The 27,434-nt window shown below is 48.0% G+C and overlaps 1 protein-coding gene across 1 annotated transcript; it reads left to right on the forward strand.

The window, feature by feature from the left end:
- The first annotated feature begins 826 nt into the window (after nt 1–826).
- AOC3 (amine oxidase copper containing 3) lies at nt 827–16,659 on the forward strand. The gene is made up of 5 exons (XM_083407689.1): nt 827–2,892; nt 9,452–9,737; nt 11,187–11,316; nt 13,717–15,090; nt 15,455–16,659. Exons 1-4 carry the CDS (start codon nt 1,317–1,319, stop codon nt 13,999–14,001), a joined length of 2,277 nt encoding a protein of 758 aa, XP_083263815.1. The 5' UTR covers nt 827–1,316; the 3' UTR covers nt 14,002–15,090; nt 15,455–16,659.
- The last annotated feature ends 10,775 nt before the right edge of the window (nt 16,660–27,434 follow it).

The following is a 27,434-nucleotide window of genomic DNA, read 5'->3' on the forward strand; positions in this document are numbered from 1 at the left end:
TCTTAAGCCTCCTTTGTCCAAAGTGCTGTCTTGGGGGCGCGGGGGGGGGTGAACATGTCTCCAAGTCTTGGGGAGCTCAAGGTTGTTATTTATTTAATCGTTTGTTCATTCGTTCAGAAGATGCATACCGCTTAACATTTTTGGCAATGTCATGAAATCCCCAAGTGGTTTGCAGAAGTTATAAAAGCAAAACACAGATAGGTCAGAATACAATAAATACATTTCAAGTCCAGAATTTAAAACAAGCCCACAACTGAATTTCAGCAGCTAAAGTTTAGCTGGTCCTCAAGAGGATCTGTAGGGGTGAACAGGCCTAAGAAAGTCTTGTCCCTTCAGGTTTGGCTTTTCCAAATTTCAGAATCGTGTGCCTTATTTTTTGGTGCTGTTTGCTTTCTGCAAGTGACCAGAGATGTATCATGTTTTAGGCAGGCAAGTATCCAAGGCTGTGTGAATTAGACCTATGGTGGCAGCTGGAAAAGTACACTGGGTGTGTTACAGATTCCAGGTTTGCAATGTCCCAAATCATCAGCACACATTTGGAACAGTTCCTAAGAAGCCGTTTCATTTCCCACTGAGTAACAGGAAAGTGCTCTCAGGTACATTATATTACCCTGTTTCCTTCATTGCAGCCCCGTTTTGAAGTGTGTTGCTCTTGCTCAGAAACCCAGTGTGGGGTTTTTTAAATCAAGGAACTGAGAGTTACATAGACAACCCACCACGATGGCACAGCTGGCTCAACAGTAAACTGAACACATATTCTTACGGGGTGAGGGCCAAGCTAAATCTGTGCTTCTGGGGCTGGACCAGGGCAGTGGGGGACAGGCAATGTGAACATGGTGGAAAGGAGCTTTTGAGCGGTCTGAGAAAAGGGCAGAAAAGGGTTTCTGCCGTGAGCAGGCATCATTACTTTCTCGGCTTGGGAGGGATCGGGTTACAGCATTTGGACAGAAATGCCCTCCAAGCTCATTCTCTCTGAGGGTCTCCGCTAAATCTGGGTGTTTTGCCTCTCTGGGGCCTTGCCTAGCGCCTGGTGTTCTCTCCAAAGACCTCTTAGTCCACCATCCTGGGCCAAGAGCAGCTTGGGCTTATGGTGGATACATAGCTGGGCAGAGAGAGCGCAAGCCTGCCTTTTATAGTCGCTGATGAGCCTCCATGCATTCCTAACTCTGAACCCTCCTCTAATTCTGAACAGAGAGGCAGCTTTCCTCCCTCCCTACCTCCCTCCCTCCTTCCCTCCCAAACCGTTTCCTGCAAGGAAATAGCAGCTGGGGTTGCTGAGCGTGTCGCGACCACTGCTGCCTTTCGCAGACACCGGCATGAACATGAAAGCCGTGGTTGTTCTCCTGGTATTGGCTCTGGCTACCATTTTTGCTTTAGTTTGTGTCTTGATGACCAGAAAGGAAAAAGTCGTTAGGTGTGGCGTCTCAGGGCTCCAGAATTCTCCCGAAGGCACCAACAGAGTTCCGAGCGAGATCTTTGCTGACCTGTCAGCCGCTGAGATGGTCCAAGTGGTGAAATACCTCAAGGAGAATCTTGGCGCCCACCTGGAAGATGCATCTCGGGCAAAGCCCTCCGATAACTGCATTTACTACCTAGATACGTACTTCCCCTCTAAAGAAGTGGCTCTGGGCTTCCTGGACCATGGAAGGGCTCAGCCCCACCGGGAGGCCTTGGCTGTCGTGTACTTTGGGAACCAGCCAGATCCAAATGTCACGGAATTCGTAGTAGGCCCTCTTCCGAACCCAACGGGCCACCGTGACATCACGCTAAAGAAATTTGGCAGGAAGGTGCCGTATCACAGCAGGCCGGTGACGGTGAAGGAGTACAAAGATATTGACACCTTCATTTTCCAGGAGCTCGAGGCGGCCAACAACTTCCTCAGAGAATGTTGTGAGTATAATAGGAATAACCTGGCTACTCTGACCACAGCTCCCCGAGGGTTTGAATCTGGCGACCGAGCCACCTGGTTTGTCCTGTTCCACAATGTCAATGGCAGCGGGTACTACATCCACCCCATTGGCTTAGAGGTGTTGGTGGACCACCGGAGTCTGAACATCTCCGAGTGGAAGGTGAAGAAAGTGTTCTACAACGGCCAGTATTATGAGAATATGGCCCACCTGGAGAAGGAGTTTAGAGACGGGCGTGTGAAGGAGGTCCGAGTGAAGGCAGCCCACCTGAAGAACGATTTTACTTCCAGGAAGCCTTCAGAATCTTCTCCTCATCCAGGCCCTTTGCAATTTGAGCCCCTCGGGATGCGCTACACCGTAGCCGGCAGCCATGTTGTCTACCGGTCTTGGAGCTTTGCCTTTGGGATGAACGTGAACACAGGGCCACGCCTCTTCAACATCAGATTTGGCGAGGAAAGGATTGTCTACGAGCTGAGTCTGCAAGAAGCTCTTGCTACTTATGGCTCCAACTGCCCTGGGGGAATGGTGACTAGATACATGGACGGCACCCTTGGCATTGGGAAATTTTCTTACGAATTGGTTCGGGGAGTGGACTGCCCCTATACGGCCACCTACGTGGACCGCCACTACCTGATAGACTCTGACACCCCGAGACTGAACAAGAACTCCTTCTGCATCTTTGAGCATGACATGGGCGTGCCTCTCCGGCGACATTTTTCTGACATGGGCTCCTTCTATTACGGGGGGTTGAACAACTACGCTTTGGTCTTGAGGGCCATCTCCACTCTCATCAACTACGACTACGTCTGGGATTTTGTGTTCTACCAAAACGGTGCTATAGAAGTCAAGGTCCATGCCACTGGATACATCAGCACATCGTTCCTCACGGAAGGTGGCACTGCCTTTGGGAACAGGGTCGGGGAGCACACGCTTGGGACCATGCACAACCATCTCATGAACTACAAAGTCGACTTGGACGTTGGAGGTAGGTGCCCCAGACTTCCCAAAACGTTATGTTCCCCCACCCTAACTGTGGAAACCGTAGCTGAATACTGAGAGGCAGTGGCGTAGCGTGGGGGGTGCAGGGGGGGCCGGCCGCACCAGGCGCAACATCTGGGGGGGGCGCGCTCGCACTCGCAGCTCTCTGCCCCTACCTGGCTCACTCACTCTCTCTCACTGCAGTGCTGGCTGTGCGAATCCGATCCGAGCCGCCGGGTCGCCGCCCACTGTGGAGGGGAGGGTGCCAGGCGTGCGGTGCGGTGTGGAGAGAGAGCGAGGGACTATCTGGGGGAGGGACAGTGCAGCGGGGGGGGGGGGCGCAAATTACTTGCCTTGCCCCGGGTGCTGACAACCCACGCTACGCCACTGCTGAGAGGGGTTGCAGTTGGGGGTCCCCTGCCACCGGGCGTCCCACAACAAATCTAACTTCCCTCCAGGAATCTCACATTCTGCATTTCAAGTAATGTAAGGATTTGTGTGACTGTTTAGAAATTCCTTTTCCTATTCAGTCTATTTATAGGGTTTGACGTACCAGACCTAGACTAGTGGGTTATAAAAGGGACACTGTGTGAACCTTCCCTTATTTAGCACTCATAAAACTAAACATTTTATTTTTTTGCCAGAACTTGGAAAATGGCATGTTGTTTTTTCTAACAATTTCCTAACAATTAGGCATGTTTGCTTCTTCTTTTTTTTTGCCACAACAGATGGGTAAGAGTCTTGTGAGACATTTGTGATGTATTTGTATTTTGTTTATTCTGGCTTAAATTATGAGTCAGGGAGGCTCCTTTAGGACCCTTGGTGATGTCACTGGAAGTATGATGAGGTCTGATTGGGGCAGGGATTGGAAGAAGGTGAGTGGGTGGGATCAGGGGGGTAGGAAGGGGGGCAGTGGGGGTGGACCGCCCTGGGTGCCCTCACTGAGGGGGTGACATTTGGTGCACCGTCTGCCTGTGACTCCCAAGCTTACCCCAAGCCGTCGGGGTAAGAGGGGAGCTGTGCTGCTTTGCCAGCAACATTCTCCCCTTTCCCTTTTGTTTTGACAGCTTGGGGTAGGCTTGGGAGTCGCGGGTGGGCAGCACACCAAATCTCCACCATGGGCAGCTTGCTCTGCCCCTGGCTGCAGGGTGCATGCGCCGCTCTGGGCACCCGAGCAGCTATCTTGCGCCTGGGAGGGCATCCTCCGCACCACGCTCCCCCCTTGGGAGCGCACCTGCCCTGGGCAGTGTGGACATATGCTCCACTGCTGGGTGGGACCAAGGGAAAGACAGGCAAAGGTTAAAATCTAAGCCAGAGAATAACTTTTGGGGCTGCAATGCCCACCTTGTACAGTAAGCAGTGCAAATCTCCAAGCTTTGTGATGCTAAGCCAAGGATTGTGAAACTTGGATCTCTCACAAGGTGAGGGAGAGAGAATAAAGGATCAGCACCCTTGGGAAGGTCAGCCACAATTTCTGGCATAATGCTGTTCCCAAACTTGAATGTGCTGTTTAGGGTCCCCTTATTGGATACTTTGGAGCTGTGATGTCTGACATAAGGAGATAATTATGATATTAACAGAAGTGTGCCATCTGGGACGCGGGTGGCGCTGTGGGTTAAACCACAGAGCCTAGGACTTGCTGATCAGAAGGCCAGCGATTTGAATCCCTGTGACAGGGTGAGCTCCCATTGCTTGGTTCCTGCTCCTGCCCACCTAGCAGTTCGAAAGCATGTCAAAGTGCAAGTAGATAAATAGGTACCACTCTGGCGGGAAGGTAAACGGCGTTTCCATGCGCTGCTCTGGTTCGCCAGAAGCGGCTTAGTCATGCTGACCACATGACCCAGAAGCTGTACGCCAGCTCCCTTGGCCAATAAAGCGAGATGAGCGCCACAACCCCAGAGTCGGCCGCGACTGGACCTAATGGTCAGGGGTCCCTTTACCTTTTACAATCTGAAACAACAAATAGTCAATAAAATGCAATCCATCACCTCGAGGCAGATTAAGAGAATTGATGGCATGTGTTTCGGGAACACTGGTAACATTCGGCTGACACACTGTTCCTTGTCTGGTTTTGTTCCCGTTTCCACCACTGCTCTCCCTGATTGCCTCAGTGTGCCATAAGCAGAGATCAGGAGCCAGAAAAATGCAGTCCAGAATGGTGCCGGTAGGGCAGAAGCTCAACACGGCTTGAGCGAGGGAGCACATGTTGCAGGGAAAGTAACGGGACTCAGAGAAATGAAATAACGGAACATCTGATAGTACTAGCGAAGAGCAGAAGCGAACCAGAAACTTGGGCCAAGGGGAAGTAGCAGCTTGTAAATTATATGAGCAAGAGATGCTCCTGTTTCATAAAACAGCGTTTAGGGCTTTAGAAGAAGAAGAAGAGTTTGGATTTGATATCCCGCCTTTCACTCCCTTTAAGGAGTCTCAAAGCGACTAGCAATCTCCTTTCCCTTCCTCCCCCACAACAAACACTCTGTGAGGTGAGTGGGGCTGAGAGACTTCACAGAAGTGTGACTGGCCCAAGGTCACCCAGCAGCTGCATGTGGAGGAACGGAGACGCGAACCCAGTTCCCCAGATTACGAGACTACCGCTCTTAACCACTACACCACACATTACAGATGCATCGCAGAGAAAGAGATGAAGCAGAGTTCTTTAAATGGTTATGTTGGAACGGATAAACTTTTCACATTCCCTCAGGGGCAAACTTCCAGAAGCTGCCACGTTAGGAGTGGGCGGTGCAATAAGCAAAAGTGGGTGGGACCATGAATGCGTACGGTAAGACTGAAGTCCAGCCACAAAGGAGTCAGAGGTTTCCACATCCCACTCACCCCCATCTCCTCCTCTCTTCTCCATCAGGATAAGCAAGAGGCACATTCCTGCCACAGAAAAGCGCCTGGGGGATAGTGTGAGAGCAGAGCCAGTGAGAGGAGTGGCCTAGAGAGAGGGGGGGTGGCCTTGATGGTGGGTGTGGCCTGGGAAGAATATTGAGGGTCCAATAGAGAAGCCCTGCCCCTCTGGGTTGTATGATCGGGATTAACTTCCACAGCAGCAGGAAACTATTGGCAAGGTTGGGAACAGCTTCCCGCTCGCTTGTAATCTCACCCATTCCTCTGCATGTGGAAATGGGGAGATGCCGTTGTTCGGAGTCTTCATTTGCTCAAACTCTGGTCCAATAAGGAATGTGGGGACAGGGTGTAGCTCAGCGGAAGATCACGGGCTTTGTGTACACAGAGCTCCGTTTTGGGCTCCTCCAAGTCAGGCTGGGAAAGATTTTTGTTGGAGTTCCCCAGAGAGCTGCCTGCCAGACAACAATCCTGAACAAGACACTGTGGGATGTAATCCGCTGGGAGCAGTCAAATACAACATTCCTTGTTTTGCTAGAGTGGACATGCAAGGGAATGTTTGGTCCAACCAGTGTGGTGTAGTGGTTAAGAGCGGCAGACTCGTAATCTGGTGAACCGGGTTCGCGTCTCCGCTCCTCCACATGCAGCTGCTGGGTGACCTTGGGCCAGTCACACTTCTCTGAAGTCTCTCAGCCCCACTCACCTCACAGAGTGTTTGTCGTGGGGGAGGAAGGGAAAAGGAGAATGTTAGCAGCTTTGAGACTCCTTTGGGTAGCAATAAAGCGGGATATCAAATCCAAACTCTTCTTCTTCTTCTGTTTCTCCTGGCCTGGAGCATCCTTCCTTGCATGTGACTAAAATGTGGGCTTGACCTTACCTGACCTAACAAAAGGTCCAGTCCTCTCTCTTTTCGACCTTCCTGCATCACCTGGACTGGACTGCTGCCTGCCATGTCGTCTCCCATATGGGGTAAACCTGTCTTTACGTGCTTGTAACTTTAAGCCTAAAGCCTGCCTTCAGAGATCACACTGTGCTTTGCCTGATTGTAAGTAAAACTACTTTTTGTTCCTTATGAATAAACCTGTGGTGTCTTTATCCTTTTAGGAGGGATGCAAAGGAGACCTTACCAGGAACACACAATTCAATCTGAGCTAGATTGAATTGTATAAGAGTAAAAGGCTCAGACAAGTCAGGAACTTGTTTTCCTGCTGTGTAAGAAGGGGAATGCGCTCTGCTAAGAGAAGAAACTTGCTGGCACAAGTTAGGAAGGATATTATTAAATGATACATCCTCTCCTGCCACCCTCAACATTCCCACAGAGGAGTGTCCTCTGTTACTCCACCCTTGGGTAAATGGCAAGGAGACAGTCTTGTAATGCCACCTGAAAAGGCAGTGATGCCATTGCAATATAGTCGCTGTATATAAAGGGCAGAGTGATTGCTCACTTTCTCCTGGAAGAAGAAGAAGAAGAAGAAGAAGAAGAAGAAGAAGAAGAAGAAGAAGAGGAGTTTGGATTTGATATCCCACCTTTCACTCCCTTTAAGGAGTCTCAAAGGGGCTAACATTCTCCTTTCCCTTCCTCCCCCACAACAAACACTCTGTGAGGTGAGTGAGGCTGAGAGACTTCAAAGAAGTGTGACTGGCCCAAGGTCACCCAGCAGCTGCATGTGGAGGAGCGGAGACGCGAACCCGGTTCCCCAGATTACGAGACTACCGCTCTTAACCACTACACCACACGGGCTCTCTGGAAGAGAGGGAAAGCTATGGTGAACCACTGAAAAATGCTCAGATCTGGAAAATATGGTCTCTTGTTGTCAAGCCTCCTGTTGGCTCATTGTGCAATTTAGGCCAACTCAGGGCTTATCCACACTCACCCTTTGACCTGCTCTTTCCTGTTCTGATTAAGCTTTAAAGAGTGGGTTTCCATGGGGAAAGCTCTGGAGCAAAAAAAAAGGGGGGGCATTCAGATATGATACTGTAAAGCTCTGACCGTGCATTGAAAGTGTAGAAGAAAGTGTGGATAAGTCCCCCGTCTCCTCTTTTTCTGTCCCTCTGTCTCTCTCAAACCCTTAGTTCTCCATCTGTACACAAGGAATAAGACCTACTCTGCTGATAAAATATGTACTGATTCATCATTTCATGCGGTGGCTGTAAGGCAACCAAATTAGGAAATCCACAAAGAAATGCAAGCAAACGATAAGAACAGTTCCCACAATGGAAGTTAGGGAGGAGGGAGTTTCATAGCTGTTGATCAGCCCGGGGAAGCTCCCTTCCCGTTAGAATTTGCCAAGAAGAAGAAGAGTTTGGATTTGATATCCCTCTTTATCACTACCCGAAGGAGTCTCAAAGCGGCTAACATTCTCCTTTCCCTTCCTCCCCCACAACAAACACTCTGTGAGGTGAGTGGGGCTGAGAGACTTCAGAGAAGTGTGACTAGCCCAAGGTCACCCAGCAGCTGCATGTGGAGGAGCAGGGAAGCGAACCCGGTTCACCAGATTACGAGACCACCGCTCTTAACCACTACACCACACTGGCTCTCAAGGTGCCAAGCTGTTCTTGGCTGGTCTTAAAAGTTTGCAATGAAACATAAGCCAGATTGCCTCTGAGACGACCCTGTTAGTAGACCACCATTATCCCCATCGGACAGGCGAATAACTGATGCTGAGAGAGATGGGGACTTGTGTAATCCTACACGATGGGAGATAATTTGAGCCCACGCCTCCGAAATACAAGGTGAAAGTTTCCTCCACAGGCCCAAGCTGGTGTTCGGAGGTGCAGTCTTGCGCCCAAGATTGTGAGGGGCTGGCATGCATTTCACGCGTGTGAGATTGCATCGTCAGGAGGAGGTCAAGTGCCCAGCCCAGCAAGGCTACCTCTTTCTCATGCTCAGGAGGAGCCAGCCATTGAACTGCACCACATTTGCCCTTCTCCACCCCTTCAGCATTGAGGGGGCCCAGTCCCCTGCCAGCTAATATTGAGGGGGCCAAAGACCCCTCCACCCCTAGGAGTTGGTGCGCCTGTTATCCCAGTGACTGCAAGAATCACGGAATTGTAGAATCGGAAGGGATTGTGAGGGTAATCTAGTCCAACCCCCTGCAATGCAGGAATCTTTTGCCCAAAGTGGTGCTTGAAGTTATGGCGCTGAGGTTAACTCTCTCTCTCTTTCTCTCTGCTTTTCAAGTTTAAACATTTCACTAATTTTACAATCATTTTGACTTGCCTTCCTTCCCCCTCTTTCTGCAGTTCCTTAAATTTATCTTTAATATCTTCCGCCTATCCAAATTAACTTAATTTCCTCATTTGTTCATCTTCTTTCAATATAAACTCTTATGAAACTGCAGGTTATTACAAGAATCCTTCCACTGTTCTTATCTGTTTACAATTTGTCTGTAAATAATCAATAAACCATTTCCATTCTTTCACTATCTTGATTTCTTATTCTCCAGGTAAGTTTTGCCATTTCTGCATATTCCATAATTTTTTGTATCCATTCTTCCTTTGCTGAGACTTCTTCTTCTTTCCATTTTGGGGTGAGTAACATTCTTGCCGCTGCAGTCGCTTCCATGAATAAGTTTCTGTACAGTTCGGGTGGTTCTGTCCCTATAATTCCCAGACGAGATGAACAGTCTCGTGCTCTACCAACAATCTTGCTTTGTTGAGGGTTTGTCTCTAGGGACCGAAATGGGAAATCCTTCTCTCTTATTCTCTGCTTTCGTCAGGGATCAAGAACTCCCTGGTGGCTCTTGATATGGCCTTTGAGTCCGTGGCGGCCCCTTGGAGCCCAGAGCACCAGATCCAACGGCCCGTTCTCACAACCCGAACCCTGGACAAGGAAGAAGACGCTGCCTTTCCGCTGGACGGCAAAGTCCCCCGGTACCTGCACTTTGCCACCAGCCGGGAGAACCAGTGGAATCATCAGCGAAGCTACCGAATCCAGATCACCAGCTTTGCTGGAGAGCACTTGCCTGAAGCTAGCACCATGGAGAGGTCCATTAGCTGGGGCAGGTAGGCAACAAGAACCATGATCTTTCTCTTTTTTTCTTAATTTTCTTTATACTTTTCAGGTACAGTGGTACCTCCGGTTGTTCCGGAGACCTGGCTGGATCCCGAGGTTTTCCCAACCGGAGAGACCGCTTCTGCACGCGTGCGGGGCGGTAGAGCGCTTCTGCACATGTGCAAAAGTGGTCCATCTCTTCAACGCATGCGCGCACAGCAAAAAAACGGAAATATACTTCCAGGTTAGCCGCTTACGTATTCCAAAGTAACTGGAGGGATATGTAAGCTTATCATTCAGCCCAAAAAAGGCTTTGGGTTTTGTCAGGGAACTGCCATCAGTGCCGGAGGGAGAGAAAATCCAGAGGGATTCCGGAGAGCGTCCTGGGATTGGGAGAGGCAGCCCATCTTCTGGGGAAGAGAATCAGTGTAGCACCAGTGGAGAAGGGGGGGCAGATGGGGGAAGCGGGGAGAGTAGGGGTCCTCTGCTGCCTATGCCCTCCTTGCGCAGAAGGCTTTTGGGCAGAGAGAGTAGGAGGAGACTAGGCGTCAAAGAGCTTCTTTGCTGGAAGAAGTTTAAGAAACGCCCACTGACAGATTCTGCCAGCGATTGAGACAGCCACGGGTGAGTGGCTGTCCGGACAGAAAAGGTTCACTCAGGCAATCCAGCCAGGTGTTTGCACCGGCTTACGCACGAGCAACCCCTAGAACCATTACAGGTTTTTTGGGGGGGGTCACTAATTTAAACATCTTTTTGAATTCACAGCAGGCGCTGTGATTCTCTAGCAGTTTGACTTCAACCCTGGAAGTGCACCCCTGGAGGGCTGTATCTCAGTGATAGATAGATATACTTTATTCGCATTAGCCAACGGCCATAGCAACATAAAACAAGCAATATATACAATTGAAAAGACAACAATGGGTAAAAAGGAGAGTCAAATGACCAAGATTATCGTTCAGATAGTGGCCCTTAATCTCATTGCACCCTCGATAAACCTAGCAACCTTTGCTGTTGTCTGATCATTTTGATCTGATAAAAGAAAGAACAATGTGGCCGCAGATGGGGTGGTAAGTAAGAGTGGGGTGATGATCTCATTCCTCAGGTCTTTGTAAAGGGGACCGCTTCTATCTGCGGTTTTTAGAGATGCCCTGGAAGGGCTCTGGTGGGCCATGGATGGCTGTAGCTCAGTGGTGGAGCACCTGCTTTGGGTGCAGAATGCTCTCTAGGGCTGGGAATGTCCCCTGTCTGAAACCTTTGAGCACTGAGTGCAGACCATACTGATCTAGACAGGCCAGTGGTGTGACTCACTATACGGCAGTTGGGATGGGTGGTAGCCATCTTGCCACGGACTATCATATTCTAAGTAGAAGACGGCACTGCTAGGAATAAAGACAAAGAACTTGCCTCTTGCCTCTGCTTTCATCCTCTCAACCATTTCCCCCGTTATCCGTATCCTTCAGGTACAAGCTGGCTGTTACCAAGCGGAAAGAGGAGGAGCTGATCAGCACATGCATTTATAATCAGAATGATCCTTGGGATCCACTGGTGGTCTTTGCTGATTTCATAGACAACGAGACCATCGTCAACGAGGTGAGTGCTGCGATCCTAGAATTGCACAAGGGACCGTGAGAATCATCTAATCCAGTGTTTCCTCAAACTTGGGCCCCCCAACTGTTGTTGTACTACAACTCCCATCATCCCTAACTTGCAAGAGCGGGGGGGTCAGGGACGATGGGAATTGTAGTCCAACAACAGCTGGGGACCCAAGTTTGAGGAAACACTGATCTGGCCCAACTCCCTGCAGTGGAGGAATCTTTCACCCAACATGACCCTAAGATCAAGAGTCTCATGGTCTACCGACTAAGCTATCCTGAATTATTGCTTCCTGTGGAAGAGGGGCAGAGGTGCGTTAGAGATGGAGAAAGCCTTAAAGGAGGAAGGGTAAAGGAGATGTACCAGTAATAATGATAATGGTCTAAATGTTGTGAGTCTGGCATACCCAAAGAACATATGGCCTTAGATCTAGGTGATGCTCGGCCTAGGATACCATTACCGTATTTTTCGCTCTATAAGACGTACCGGACCACAAGACACACCTAGTTTTTGGAGGAGGAAAACAAGAAAAAATATATTTTGAATCTCAGAAGCCAGAACAGCAGGAGGGATCGCTGTGCAGCGAAAGCAGCAATCCCTCTTGCTGTTCTGGCTTCAGCGATAGCTGTGCAGCCTGCATTCGCTCCATAAGACGCACACACATTTCCCCTTGCTTTTTAGGAGGGAAAAAGTGAGTCATAGAGCAAAAAATACGGTATGTTGCAGGGTTATTTACAAGGAGCTAAGCCTCTTTGGTGGGGACTTCATTCCTGTGGAACTTCTTGCCTAAGGGGGCTTTCAGACAGTACAGGAGAGGCATGAAGAGGGCAGAGCAAAAGTAGCCACGCCGGCATAGTCTCAGATTGGTTGGGGAAAACTCTGGCGAGGAGGAGACTTAGGCAGCTATGGGAAGGCAGGGACCTTCAGACTCTGCAAGGCCTTCTTGAAGAAGAGTTGCTGTGCTCATTAGGCCTGGCACTTGTGAGCCAATTCTGTTTCCTCTACGAGTTAGGCTCACTTACCCTGTGTGATTTATTGCTGGCTTGCTCCTGACCGCTGAGGTCAGTTGTGCATCTGATAGATAAAGGGCCCACAATCTGGCCACAGACCATCTAGGATGGTTGAGCATCATCTACATCAGGGATGGCAAATCCAGATATTGCACAACTCCAGCTCCTATCATTCACGACCTCTGGCCATACTACCTGGGGCTGATAGGAGCTTGAACCCAGCAACATCTGCAGGGCCACCGAGTCTCCGTCTCTGATCTACATGCAGCCTGTTCTCAACTGGCCCACCAACTACAGGGGATACAAATCCTGTTTCAACACACTGAGAACTGGGAAAATTGAAATTGAAAAGATTGAAATACTTTATTGTCACTTGTACAACTTGTATACAGTGAGATTACATGAGCACCCCCACTCAGCTCTCTTAGTCTTAATTCCCCTCGTTTACTGACGCACACCCACAGAACCCAAAAGTCAGTTGCCCTGTTGTTATCTTTTCATTCAGCAGCCTAACAGCACACGGATAGAAGCTGTTCTTTACCCTGTTGGTGCGACTAATCCTGCTTCTATATCTTCTGCCCGAGGGCAGGAGATCAAGAAAGTGCCGGCCAGGGTGTGAATCATCCCTGAGAATTTTCCTCACTCTCCTGAGGCAACGTTCTTCCGCTATTTCATCCAGCGGATTCACGGGACAGCCCATAATATCTTGTGCTGTATTCACCACCCTCTGTAGGCACTTCCTATCAGTTGATGTCAAACCAGTATACCACACCGTGATGCAGTATGAAAGGACACTTTCCATTGTTGACCTGTAGAAGGAGATCATCAAATGTTGATTGATTCTTTCGCAATATTCTGAGGAGATGGAGTCTCTGTTGGGCTTTCTTAACCACCTGGGTTGTATTGATTTTCCAAGTAAGGTCTTCACTGAGATAAACTCCTAGTAATTTAAAGGAAGAGACTCTCTCCACACAGCCCTCCCCAATGTACAGTGGAGCTAGTTCTCCTCTCTTCCTCCGAAAGTCCAACACAATCTCCTTTGTCTTGCTGATATTAAGGTGCAAGTTCTTCCCTAGGCACCATGTAGATATTTTTTGGACTTCCCCTCTATACGCTGATTCGTCTCCACCTGTTATTAAACCCATTATGGTGGTGTCATCTGCAAACTTAATAATTGCCGTGGACTGGTCAGATGATACACAATCGTATGAATACAGGGAGGGACTTAGCACACATCCCTGTGGTGTGCCAGTGCTGATTTTTAAGGAATTAGATGTTACATGAAAAGAATTGAAGTTCTCTTCCATGACCAATTTAGTGAGGAAAACATCTTTCGCTTGTGACAAAAAGGCCTGTTGTTGTGTTTCCTGTTGCTTCCCCCCCCCAGGACCTTGTGGCTTGGATCTCCACTGGCTTCTTTCATGTGCCGCACGCTGAGGATATCCCCAACACCGTGACGATCGGCAACGGAGTGGGCTTCATCCTTCGGCCTTACAACTTCTTCAACGATGATCCCTCCAGCAGGTCCCCGGACGGCGTCTACTTCACATTGGACCAAGATGCTAGCCAATGCGACGTCAACCCAGTCGCTTGCTTGCAGGAGACAGCTTCGTGTTCCCCCAACCTACCTCCGTTCACCTTCAGTGGCTTCCAGAACTTGACAAGTCCTTGACAATAAGAAAGACTCTGCATTCCCCTCCCTGCCCCATCTCAGTTTGCCCAAACATGCCTGTTTCAGCTGAATAACGACACTGTGGAGCCCCAGCAACGTCTGGCTTGAATACTGCCTGCTGTCCATATTCCTTCCGTCTACTCCTTCGCTTGTTGCTGCCTTGCCAGTGTGATCAGTTTGGTGTTGGGGAGGATTTTTCCTCTTAGGCCACGGGTGGAGAACCTGGTTTCCTCCAGGCGCTGCTAGACTACAACTCCCATCATCTACGCTCACAGGGGCTGATGGGAATCGGAGTCCAGCAACCTGGCAGCTGAGAGACGAGACAGGCTGCAGGATCACTCTGCTGGCGCAGGTGTGCTGCTTCCTCTTTTTCATCTTTTTTTTACCCCCACGGGTTGTTAGGCGAACGTGTCACTTGGGTTTGCTTATTTCCTCCTCCCTCCCGATCGGTTTTCCTCTTATGTTGTGCCATTTTAGATTGTAAGCCCGAAGGCTGGCCCACGACATTTTGGGACCTGAGGCGGACCCCAAAATGGCCCCTCTCCCTGCCAGGGAATAAGAGGGTTCCGGGAAGATCTACATCAGGGATAAGGGGTTAGGGAGAAAGATTGACATCGGGATCTGCTGCTGCGGGTGGACCTTGGGGGCAGGAATTGACTCCCTCTTTTTTGTAGTGATTTGCAATATGCTTTGGGAGGCATATTTGGTTTAAGAACGGGATAAATCTTTAAATTTGGGATGGCTAATATTTTTTTGACCCAAGGGGTACATTCACCCTTGGCCAGTCCTTGACACTGGGTGCATGCCAGTGGCAGGTGTGGTCAAAATTGGGGGTGGCTCCCCATAGTCTCTCACGCTTACATGTAAACACAGAGGACACAAACATACAGCTACTGTTGGCCTCATGCTTCTCACCTGACTCACTTTGGTGAATGGGAGTTATTGCCCTTTTCCATTCATCCAGTGATGGACCTGATGACTGAGGTGAAGATGATCTGCATCCTCATCAGGCAGGGATGGAGAAAAAATTTGGTAAGAGTCTGCGCTGAAAACGAAATCGAGCAAAAGTGCCCTTTCCAAAACAATACAGTGGTGCCTCGCAAGACGAAAAGAATCCGTTCCGCGAGTCTCTTCGTCTCGCGGTTTTTTCGTCTTGCGAAGAAACCCTATTAGTGGATTAGCGCTATTAGCGGTTTAGCGGCTATTAGCGGCTATTAAAGGTTTAAGGGATTAGCGGATTAGCTGCTAAAAGGCTATTAGCAGCTCAGTGCCTTAGAAAAAGGGGGTAGGGAGAGAAAAAAAATCGCAAGAATCGCAAGACATTTTCGTCTTGCGAAGCAAGCCCATAGAGAAATTCGTCCTGCGAAGCGCATCGAAAAACAGAAAACCCTTTCGTCTAGCGGGTTTTCCGTCTTGCAAGGCATTCGTCTTGCGGGGCACCACTGTATTCCAGCTGAAACAGAGTTATCTTTCAAAATTCAAACTTTCCTGAATTTTGTGAAGCCATTCCCCAAGGAAACAATGTGGGGTTTTTTTTATTTTAAAAATGCATGTATTAGAGGAAAGGGTGCGTAAAAATGAAGTTTGTTACAGTAACACACTGAAATGCATTATATTAGGGGAAACGGCTCGCAAAAATGTGTGCATTACTCAAAACTGAGCTTATTAGGAGAAATTTGCACTAAAACGCCGGCGATGTTTTGCAAACTGCTTCAAAAGGTGGAGAGCTACGATAAGATAATCTTCATTGTCATTGTCCCATACAGAACAACGAAATTGAAAAAATCTACATAAGACATTCAAAAACCAACAAGCCTGCTATCCCAACCTGGTTAGCCCCCTAAAAACTCTGATACCCCATTTTTAAATACAATATACTCCCATAGAGACTCCTTACACTGCATTTAAAACCAAAATCACATTTGGATAGAAACTGTTTCTCAGGCGGCTAGTCCTGTACCTTCTTCCAGAAGGCAGAAGCTGAAAGAGAAAGTTAAAGAGAAAGCTGAAGTTAAAGTTAGAAAAATTAGAAATGGAGGGAATCCCAGAATTGAATAATCCTTCCATCAGACCACACTGGGCCCCACCCAACCCAACGATATGCATACTACGTCTACTTTCATTTTCCTTCATTTTTTGCCACTGCTGCCAAAATTGATGACATCCAGGGGAAGCAGAAACATTGGTTTGTGGGCTATATCAGCCCCTGAATGGGGGGTGGCAGGGGTGACTTAACCCTGCTTCAAATAAATAAATGCCATCTGGAGGAACACAGGTTTCTCCAACCCTCTCTTAGGCTGGCTGAGTGGAGAATTTCTGGGTTTACCAGATGGTCAATGAGACGCTTCACACAACCGTTTTCCCTGTGATGGCTTATATAGGAAAGCAACTATGCGCTGGTTTTCTTAGGATGTAGAGCAGTCGTGTCACCTCCCTTAGAGACAGAGGACGCAGACACCATCATACACGAGCTCAGAATGGAAACAGAGATCATAATCTGGCCACAAAATGCCTTGCTGTACGACTACTCCACTTGCGACAGGAATTTCTGCAGCATCCGCCACCCTGGTACAAGCTTGTAAATTTCCCTTTGCCGTGAGCAGATGGTTCGCGGCTTGTTTCAGCGTTAAGTGAAATAAATGGGTTTGTGTGTTTTCAGGAGGGCATTGGGTGTGTACGTTTATTGTGCAATTGCTTGAGATGCGTGCCTGAGTTGCGCCTAATAATTTGTCCCCTGCACGCCAAGTCCGGCAGAGTGAGCAGGCGAGACCAGTAGCAGTTAAGAAAGCGTTTCTGCAAGTGCTGTAGAACGAAGTGAGCGGCAGGTGAGGCTTGTCCACCTGGGAAAGTAGCCCATTTAGGAGAAGGAAAACTCGGATCCTAAACCTCGGTGGCTCATTTTGGACCTAGAAGAGGACAGAAAGGGGCTGGGCTGGGTTTGGTGGGATCTGGCGACTGGAAGCACCCTGGGGTTCCCTGCAAAGAGACACTTCAAATGGCCCTTTGGAAGAATACTTTTCTACAGAGTACACACCATACATTTAAAGTTGTTGTTGTTTAGTCATTTAGTCGTGTCCGACTCTTCGTGACCCCATGGGCCAGAACACGCCAGGCCCTCCTGTCTTCCACTGCCTCCCACAGTTTGGTCAAACTCATGCTGGTAGCTTTGAGAACACTGTCCAACCATCTCATCCTCTGTCGTCCCCTTCTTCTTGTGCCCTCCATCTTTCCCAACATCAGGGTCTTTTCCAGGGAGTCTTCTCTTCTCATGAGGTGGCCAAAGTATTGGAGCCTCAGCTTCAGGATCTGTCCTTCCAGTGAGCACTCAGGGCTGATTTCCATAAGAATGGATAGGTTTGATCTTCTTGCAGTCCATGGGATTCTCAAGAGAGCACCATAATTCTCTCCAGCACCATAATTCAAAAGCATCAATTCTTTGACGATCAGCCTTCTTTATGGTCCAGCTCTCACTTCCATACATCACTACTGGGGAAACCATAGCTTTAACTATACAGACCTTTGTCGGCAAGGTGTTGTCTCTGCTTTTTAAGATGCTGTCTAGGTTTGCCATCGCCTTTCTCCCAAGGAGCAGGCGTCTTTTAATTTCGTGACTGCTGTCACCATCTGCAGTGATCATGGAGCCCAAGAAAGTACAATCTCTCACTGCCTCCATTTCTTCCCCTTCTATTTGCCAGGAGGTGATGGGACCAGTGGCCATGATCTTCGTTTTTTTGATGTTGAGCTTCAGACCATATTTTGCGCTCTCCTCTTTCACCCTCATTAAAAGGTTCTTTAATTCCTCCTCACTCTCTGCCATCAAGGTTGTGTCATCTGCATATCTGAGGTTGTTGATATTTCTTCCGGCAATCTTAATTCCGGCTAGGGATTCATCCAGCCCAGCCTTTCGCATGATGAATTCTGCATATAAGTTAAATAAGCAGGGAGACAATATACAGCCTTGTCGTACTCCTTTCCCAATTTTGCCGTACTCCTTTTCCAACATTTAAAGTACCTCCCACCAAGAATCCTGGGAACTGTAGTTAGTTAAGAGTGCTGGGGATTTGAACTCTGTGGGTATGAGCTACAGTTCCCAGGATTCTTTGAGGAGGGGAGATGTGATTTAAATGTATGGTGTGTACACAGCCTGAATCAACCAATCACTCTTGGTTTAAATCATTTCCGAAGGGCTATGTGTTCCTATGGTCATTTGGAAGAAAGCATGCATTTCTGCTGTAATGCTAATAACCTCCACTCCTGTCCCCACAGACTTGTGCCAGCCTTTTACGTTCTTTCTCTTTCGTTTGCTTTCAATGAGTTTGCACAAACTCTCTCACTCGACACGCCCCATGTTTTTTAGGAACTGTACCTGACTAGCTGTGGCTCACTGATAAATGACAGCTCTCTCCCCTGGGGTGCTTGTAGTACAGAACAACTAACTTTTGCTCTCCAGGGAAGATATCACTGGGGCAGAGTGCCACTCTCAAGGCTAAGGGACTCTGGGCTTCCTCACATACACAATGCAGGAGAATCTGGGATAAGCACTACTTTCCCCCCTTTTTATTTATTATTGTGAATGGAATCTGCTTCCTTACAAACTGTTGCATGCCTCCCCAATCTCAGAGCAGTGCAAGGTTTCAGGGGTCCCTGGCACTTAGCTAGGATTTGTGTTTCCTGTGGAATGAGGGGCAGTGGAAACTGCGGTCTTTATGTGGTTTACTTACACAGCGGGTGGCGCTGTGGTCTAAACCACAGAGCTTAGGGCTTGCCGATCGGAAGGTCGGTGGTTCGAATCCCCGCGACGGGGTGAGCTCCCGTTGCTCGGTCGCTGCTCCTGCCTACCAACAGTTCAAAAGCACACCAGTGCAAGTAGATAAATAGGTACCGCTCCAGCGGGAAGGTAAACGGCATTTCCATGCGCTGCTCTGGTTTGCCAGAAGTGGCTTAATCATGCTGGCCATATGAGCCGGAAGCTGTTCGCCGGCTTCCTCGGCCATAAAGATGAGCGCCGCAACCCCAGAGTCAGCCACAACTGGACCTAATGGTCAGGGGTCCCTTTACCTTTACCTTTAGAAGGCCATAACCTCACCAGGAAGCTAGCCTGGTTATTCCAGGAATCAAATCTGTATTGGTTCCAGGAATTAGAAGGGACTCAGGCATATAGCCTGCCCAGCCCCTACCCCCAATTTATAACAGTGCTGAATAAGTTAGGTATCTTATTAGATGTTGCCTTGGGCACATTTTTATGGACAGATGGGGATTTGAACAAATGCTGCCATTTCGTAGGTTTTTTGTAAACCAAATTGACACGCTTGGTTTTCATTTGCCCTAAAACTGACAAACGAAAAACAAAAAAAGCACGAACGGTGCTATTTTCAAAAGTGTTATCTGCCAGTTCCCATCTTGCAATGTGGAGCACGCCATGGACAGGAGACTCCATTATTATTATTATTATTATTATTATTATTATTATTATTATTATTACCGTATTTTTTGCTCTATAAGACCCACCAGACCACAAGACGCACCTAGTTTTTGGAGGAGGAAAACAAGGAAAAAATTATTCTGAATCTCAGAAGCCAGAACAGCAAGAGGGATTGCTGCGCAGTGAAAGCAGTGATCCCTCTTGCTGTTCTGGCTTCTGGGATAGCTGCACAGCCTGCATTCGCTCCATAAGATGCACACACATTTCCCCTTACTTTTTAGGAGGGAAAAAGTGAGTCTTATAGACAGTGGCGTAGCGTGGGTTGTCAGCACCCGGGGCAAGGCAAGTAATTTGTGCCCCCCCCCCGCTGCACTGTCCCTCCCCCAGATAGTCCCTCGCTTTCTCTCCGCACCGCACGCCTGGCACCCTCCCCTCCACAGTGGGCGGCGACCCGGCGGCTCGGATCGGAATCGCACAGCCAGCATTGCAGTGAGAGTGAGTGAGTGAGCCATGTAGGGGCAGAGAGCTGCGAGTGCGAGCGCGCACCCCCCCAGATGTTGCACCCGGTGCGGCCGCCCCCCCTGCACCCCCCACGCTACGCCACTGCTTATAGAGCAAAAAATACGGTATTTAGGTCAAACAGTTATCTGCAAGAGGAGGGGATTTAGAAAGAGTCAGGTCAGTTGGTGATGAAAAGGGGACCTCCAGGAAAGAGGCGTTCGGATGAGGGGTGACCTTATATTGAATGGCATGTGAAGTGGGGTGTTGTGTGTTTTAAATGCTATATTGCTGTTCCTTTAAGCAAACAAAAAAGCACCTTCCTCCCTGAACAGAAAGCAAGCAACAAATGGCCTTTGGGGGCAGTGAGTGCCTGAGGATGAGAGACGCCACGTGCACTGGGATTTTTCCTGCAAATGTTCAGTGAACTCAGACCTCCGAAAGAAAGACATTGCCAAGTGAAAAGAGCAGAGTTAATGTGTAACAGCTGGTTTGAATTACGGGCGTTGAGGTGAGGGAGGGAGGCTGCATTGATTGTCCTTGGCTTCAGGAACCCCTTGTCTCGTCACTAGGCCTCCCTGGCACAGGTCTGGCTCATGATCAGTGGTCAACAATACCCCTTCTGTACATGAGCATCCGTGAGGCAGGCGTCAGGAAATCTTTTCAGCAGGGGGCCGGTCCACTGTCCCTCAGACCTTGTGGAGGGCCAGACTATATTTTGAAAAAAAATATAAATGAATGAATTCCTATGCCCCACAAATAACCCAGAGATGCATTTTAAATAAAAGGACACATTCTCATTGGCGTAGCGTGGGTTGTCAGCACCCGGGGCAAGGCAAGTAATTTGCGCTCCCCCCCGCTGCACTGTCCCTCCCCCAGATAGTCCCTCGCTCTCTCTCCGCACCGCACCGCACGCCTGGCACCCTCCCCTCCACAGTGGACGGCGACCCGGCGGCTCGGATCGGATTCGCACAGCCAGCACTGCAGTGAGAGAGAGTGAGTGAGCCAGGTAGGGGCAGAGAGCTGCGAGTGCGAGCGCCCCCCCCCCAGATGTTGCGCCCGGTGCGGCCGGCCCCCCTGCACCCCCCACGCTACGCCACTGCACATTCTACTCATGTAAAAACACCAGGCGGACCCCACAAATAACCCAGAGATGCGTTTTAAATAAAAGGACACATTCTACTCATGTAAAAACACCAGGCAGGCCCCACAAATAATCCAGAGATGCATTTTAAATAAAAGGGCACATTCTGCTCATGTAAAAACACCAGGCAGGCCCCACAAATAATCCAGAGATGCATTTTAAATAAAAGGACACATTCTACTCATGTAAAAACACCAGGCAGGCCCCACAAAAAACCTAGAGATGCATTTTAAATAAAAGGGCACATTCTGCTCATGTAAAAACATGCTGATTTCCGGAAGCAGAAGGCGATTGGGCCAGATCCAGCCCCCGGGCCTCAGTTTGCCCACCCATGTGTTAAGGTGCTGTTGTTTTTAATTTATTTATTTGTTTTTTTCTGATTAAAGTTTTGCAATCATATATCCCACATACAACATAAAAACAAGATTCCAAAGAATCTCCTGGACTTCCCTCCTCCTCCTCTTTGTGGGTTCCTATTGTTAATCCTTTCCTCCTGCGTCTTTTATGATAATCCAGATCTTTTATGTCACCATTATGTCCGAAATTCACCATTAAGGTACAAGCGTTATTCCAACCCTACTGATGATTTTAGCTGTTTACAGTGGTTTTTAAGATAAATTATAAATCTTCCCCATTCTCTGTGGTTTAACCCACAGAGCCACCCGTGTACCTTGGTACAGTGGTACCTCGGGTTAAGTACTTAATTCATTCCGGAGGTCCGTTCTTAACCTGAAACTGTTCTTAACCTGAGGTACCACTTTAGCTAATGGGGCCTCCCATTGCTGCCGCACAATTTCTGTTCTCATCCTGAAGCAAAGTTCTTAACCCGAGGTACTATTTCTGGGTTAGCGGAGTCTGTAACCTGAAGCGTATGTAACCAGAAGTGTATGTAACCCGAGGTACCACTGTATTATTTATTATTATTATTATTATTATTATTATTACACCCAACAATGGGTGGGAAAGGTGTTGTGTGTGGTTCCCCTCCCAAAAAGTGTCCCCCGCAGGAAATTGCACCGCAAATATGGCATCCCAGATTTTGCCTTCCAAGTGTTGGCAGGCATGCTCTTTGGTGAGAAATGAGTTTCTTGAACTCTCAGGGCCAAGCTATGTGTCACTTGGAAGCGTGTCAGGGATGTGACATTTCCATAGGCTCGTGGGTGGGGAGAGAAGGGTTAAGCCTCCCTGGCCTGTGGCACAATCCAAATCTCCCCTTGCCCTGCCTGCGCTTACTATCAAGTAAAAACAAACAACCCCTGACGTGTTTTCGGAGATGCGTTCAGTCCATGTGCTGTTTGACCCTCAGGGTCTCCTCCGCTCATGTGCAAAGCCATGTGGGCTGAGCAGGGGAAGTAGGCCTTGTGGCTCCTGCAATCTCTCTCTCTCTCTCTCTCCTGTTCCTTCGTCCACCTCCCCACCCCCCACCTTGTCCGTCCGTCCCTTTCAGATTAATTATTTGAGTAACTGTGTGGGGATGAAGTCAGGATGTGGTGTCAGATGATAAGCAGAGAGGCCCTGGGAAAGAAACAGGGAACATGCTCTCCTGCGATGCTGCAATCTGGCCGGGCGCGTTAGTGGGACAAAGGTTGGCCAAAGACAAAGGGGGAGCGTGGTGGGGCCTGCAGGTTTCTTGCATGCCCGTTTCCTAGTGTAGCAGGAACCCCCCCCCCTCATTCAGTTTGTACAGACTTCACACACACTCACACACTACATACGCTACACTTCTGTTATAAATTCATAGAAAATCAACCATACATCAGATTTGCACTGCTCCACTTTTATTTTACTCCATGAAGGAAGGACTACAAAATGGGGAAGGTTTGATACAGGCCACCATAATCCCTTGAGCATAGCAGCACATCCACAGGAGCCCTGCCCAGTTGCTATGCCAACCCTGATGGTCCCAGACAGAAGACAATCAAAAATCACAAAGAACTTGCATATGGTAGTGGATTCAGCATGATCAGATTTCCCTCAGGGGGCAGGAAACTGCGACTACCTTTTGTCTTCAGGAAATGACTCATGGGGAGGGGTAGAAGCGAACCAGCCAGGTGACAGGACACTCAGGTTACCACCACAACTCCTCCCTCAACCCCTCCTTTCTGTAATGTATGCATGATGTTTCTGGGGGTGGGCTTGACCTAGAGGAGGGGAATTTCAAAAGTTTTTATAAGGTCTTGCACACCATTTTCTGTGTCTTTCCTCTCTCCTGCAAGTGAGGGGAACACCCTGCTGCAACAGTACAATAAAGGCCAAGCCTACAGGCTGCTGATTTGCTCCAATTTACTCTGGTTGGTGTCTTTACTTTTTGTCCAAGGGAGCCCTCGGATTTTTCCGGTAACACTAGGAAAGGTGCTGTATAAGTAGTCCAAGGATGCCATTTTACCAGCTCCTCTCAACAACACAGAGGATTCCTTCTCGGCCCATTTCTCTCCACGCCGCAGCCTCGTGGCACCCGCCACCAAGTTAGGGGGGCAGCGGAAGGAATGGCGCCGGGGAGGGAAAGAAGAGCTACCCATTTGGGCGCAGTTTTTGAAGCTGCAGCGCAGGGCACAGCAAAACAAAATGCCTCTTTTTGCATGCTAGCACACCTGCCAAGGTACTTCAATCCACAGGAAAACAAAACAGAAGGAAACCTGTCAAAGGCACTGGGAAAGATGGTGGTTTGAAATTTGTTTAGAAATTTAACCAGTGCAATTGGGGGGGAGGATCAGGAAGCTATAAAACCTCCTCCAAACTGTAATGGCATAAAGGTCCTATCCGTATATACAGTGGTATCTCGGGTTACATACACTTCAGGTTACATATGCTTCAGGTTACATACGCTTCAAGTTACAGACTCTGCTAACCCAGAAATATTACCTCGGGTTAAGTACTTTGCTTCAGGATGAGAACAGAATTCGTGCTCCGGTGGCAGCAGAAGGCCCCATTATCTAAAGTGGTGCTTCAGGTTAAGAACAGTTTCCCTATACACGGCTGCCTTCAGATAACTCCATACTCTCCAGCATTTCTCTGATGAAAATAGGGACCTCCTACCATACCCTCCCACATTTCTCCAGAGAAAATAGGGACATCCTAAGGAAAAGCGAGACATTCTGGGATCAAATCAGAAACCGGGGTGGCTTCTGTAAATATGGGATAGTCCCTGGGAAATTGGGATGTGTATTGCAAACTGATGCGGAAATGTGGAAAACTGAATTTAGGCTTGGAAAAGTAAAAAAACAGAGAGAAACTGAAATAGTCTCTCACACACACACAAACTGAAATATACTCGGAGTTGAGTGTGAATTTCATGTTCTTTATTCAGTTTGTAGAAGCAATGAATGAAACTTTCCTCAAAACGTCTCGCTATACATACATTATTTACACAATGCGCCCTGCGTGATTGGCTAATTCCGGGATACTCCTGCTGGCCAATCAGGTTGTAGATTCACTTCCTCCAGAAGTCTGATTGGCTGCTCTTGCAGGTCACTGATTCACTTCCACCTGGTGCTGGATTGGGTGGCTCCTGCCAACCAATCAGACTGCTGCATTCTGGATCCTATTGTTCTAGGATTCAGCTCAGTACATAACACAAACGCTTCAGTCAATACCTTTTTTGGGGAGGGAGATTTGACACTGTACCTGTTTTAAAAAATGAGAAGCTATAGGAATTATCTCCCCACTGTGACAGTTTATTTTCCCCCTGTAGATATTAAATTGCTGACCACAATAATGCCGTACCCCAATGAACACCAAAGCATGCAATCATCTTTTATCCCAGCAGCCGTTGTGAATTTCCGAAAATTCAAAAGGCAACTCACAGCTTTCTAGGGAAAACAAAATGGCAGCCGCTCCAATTCCCTCTGTGCACCAAGGAATTTCATGCTACCCCTGAAATATTGCTGAAACAAAACAGCCGGTTTTGATGCGGGTGACGCTGTTGGAAAATGACCTTTTATGCATGGCCTTGTCATTTTCCCAGGGCTTGAACAGATATTCCCAGTGGAGTATGCCAAAAATACACTAAATTAAAGAGGGATTAAGAGCCAGACTAGATGAGGCATGGGGCAGGCGGGGAACGCAAAGAAAAGTAACTTCCGCTGTGATTAGAGTCTCCCACAGTTTTTATTTTGTTAATTAACAGCTAAATGGGGCTGGTATGGAAAATTGAGGATGTGGTGATTTGGAAGACGGGTTTAATCTTTTCTTTCCATGCCCTTTGCCTGAGGTAAAGCACCCCCATACTCTCAAAGCTGCTATTTGCATGTTTTTAAATACTTGTGTGTGCCCCCCCCATGTTTCCAGCAATTCTTACTTTATCTGTAAGCCACTTTGAGCCCCGTCAGGGTGTAGCAGGACCCCCCCCCCCATCATTCAGTTTGTACAAACTTCACACACACTCACACTCACACTCACACACTACATACGCTACACTTCGGTTATAAATTCATAGAAAATCAACCATACATCGGATTTGCACTGCTCCACTTTTATTTTACTCCATGAAGGAAAGACTACAAAATGGGGAAGGTTTGATACAGGGCGCCATAATCTCTTCACCATACCAGCACATCCACAGGAGCCCTGCCCAGTTGCTATGCCAACCCTGATGGTCATAGAAAGAAGACCATCAAGGTCACAAAGAACTTGCATATAGGAGTGGATTCAGCACGGACTGGAACAAAGGACAATAATCAGCTCTTCCCTCAGGGGGCAGGAAACTGTGACTACCTTTTGTCTTCAGAAAATGACTCTTGGGGAGGGGTAGAAGGGAACCAGCCAGGTGACAGGACACTCAGGTTACCACAACTCCTCCCTCAACCCCTCCTTTCTGTAATGTATGCATGATGTTTCTGGGGGTGGGCTTGACCTACAGGATGGGAATTTCAAAAGTTTTTATAAGGTCTTGCACGCCATTTTCTGTGTCTTTCCTCTCTCCTGCGAGTGAGGGGAACGCCCTGCTGCAACAGTTCAATAAAGGCCAAGCCTACAGGCTGCTGATTTGCTCCAATTTACTCTGGTTGGTGTCTTTACTTTTTAAGGGACGCGGGTGGCGCTGTGGGTAAAAGCCTCAGCGCCTAGGGCTTGCCGATCGAAAGGTCGGCGGTTCAAATCCCCGCGGCGGGGTGCGCTCCCGTTGTTCGGTCCCAGCGCCTGCCAACCTAGCAGTTCAAAAGCATGTCAAAGTGCAAGTAGATAAATAGGGAACGCTTACTAGCGGGAAGGTAAACGGTGTTTCCGTGTGCGGCTCTGGCTCGCCAGAGCAGCGATGTCACGCTGGCCACGTGACCCGGAAGTGTCTCCGGACAGCGCTGGCCCCCTGCCTCTTGAGTGAGATGGGTGCACAACCCTAGAGTCTGTCAAGACTGGCCCGTACGGGCAGGGGTACCTTTACCTTTACCTTTTACTCTGGTTGGTGTCTTTACTTTTTGTCCAAGGGAGCCCTCGGATTTTTCCAGTAACAAGGGGAAAAGGTGGGGTTTAAATAAATAAATAAAATCTAATTAGCAATGTTTTTCTTACAGTTGTAAATCATTGTTCTTTTGCTGTGTGTTTTTCCCCCCATCGAATAAACCACTGTAACCCTCATGTGCCATTGTGAGGTTTTTTAATAATAATTTTCATTAAGTTCTCAATTTTGCATTTCAAAATAAACCTTTTACAAACTTAAAAATATCCAGTGACTTCCCTTCTTCCCCTTCCATGATTCGTTTTACATATCATACATTCCTGCATATTTTAACTGTAAGCATTGAGATCAGTTTCCCACTTTTACATTGATCAAATGTTATTGACACTGCTGAATTTATATTTTTTATTATTATTTTAAACGAATTTTATTAGTATTTTCCACACAACAACAGCACGAAAAATATCAAAAGATAACAATACACAACACACAAATATCAACATTTGAAAACTAAAAAAGACAAAACAAAACAAAAAAACAAAAAAGCAAACAAATCCATATCTTACAAGTTAATATTATAAACACTAAAACAACAACAAGACATTGACTTCCACTAATCCCACAGCACCTCCTTTATCTCTCATTCTGTCTTTCTGTTTTCCTGTTTTCTTTATCATCTCTATCCTAACATCTAGATATAAATCCTTCTTTCATATCCTTTCACTTCACAAGGTTATTCCAGACTCAGCCAGATTTCTGTCCTCGAACCTTGGCTTTTGAGGTGTTCATTTAGGCACTCTCATTCTTTTTTTACTTCACTTTTTGGTTTTTGTCTTATTATATCTGTCAATTTGGCTAATTCTAAGTATTCTGAGAGCTTACATAGCCACTCTCCCCTAGTGGGTAACTGATTCCCTTTCCAGTACTTAGCCACCAGGATTCTTGCTGCAGACGTTGCGTATAAGAAAAAAATAGTT

This window comes from Podarcis tiliguerta (assembly GCF_965153285.1).
Source record: "Podarcis tiliguerta genome assembly, chromosome: 13".
NCBI classification, from domain to species: Eukaryota; Metazoa; Chordata; class Lepidosauria; order Squamata; family Lacertidae; genus Podarcis; species Podarcis tiliguerta.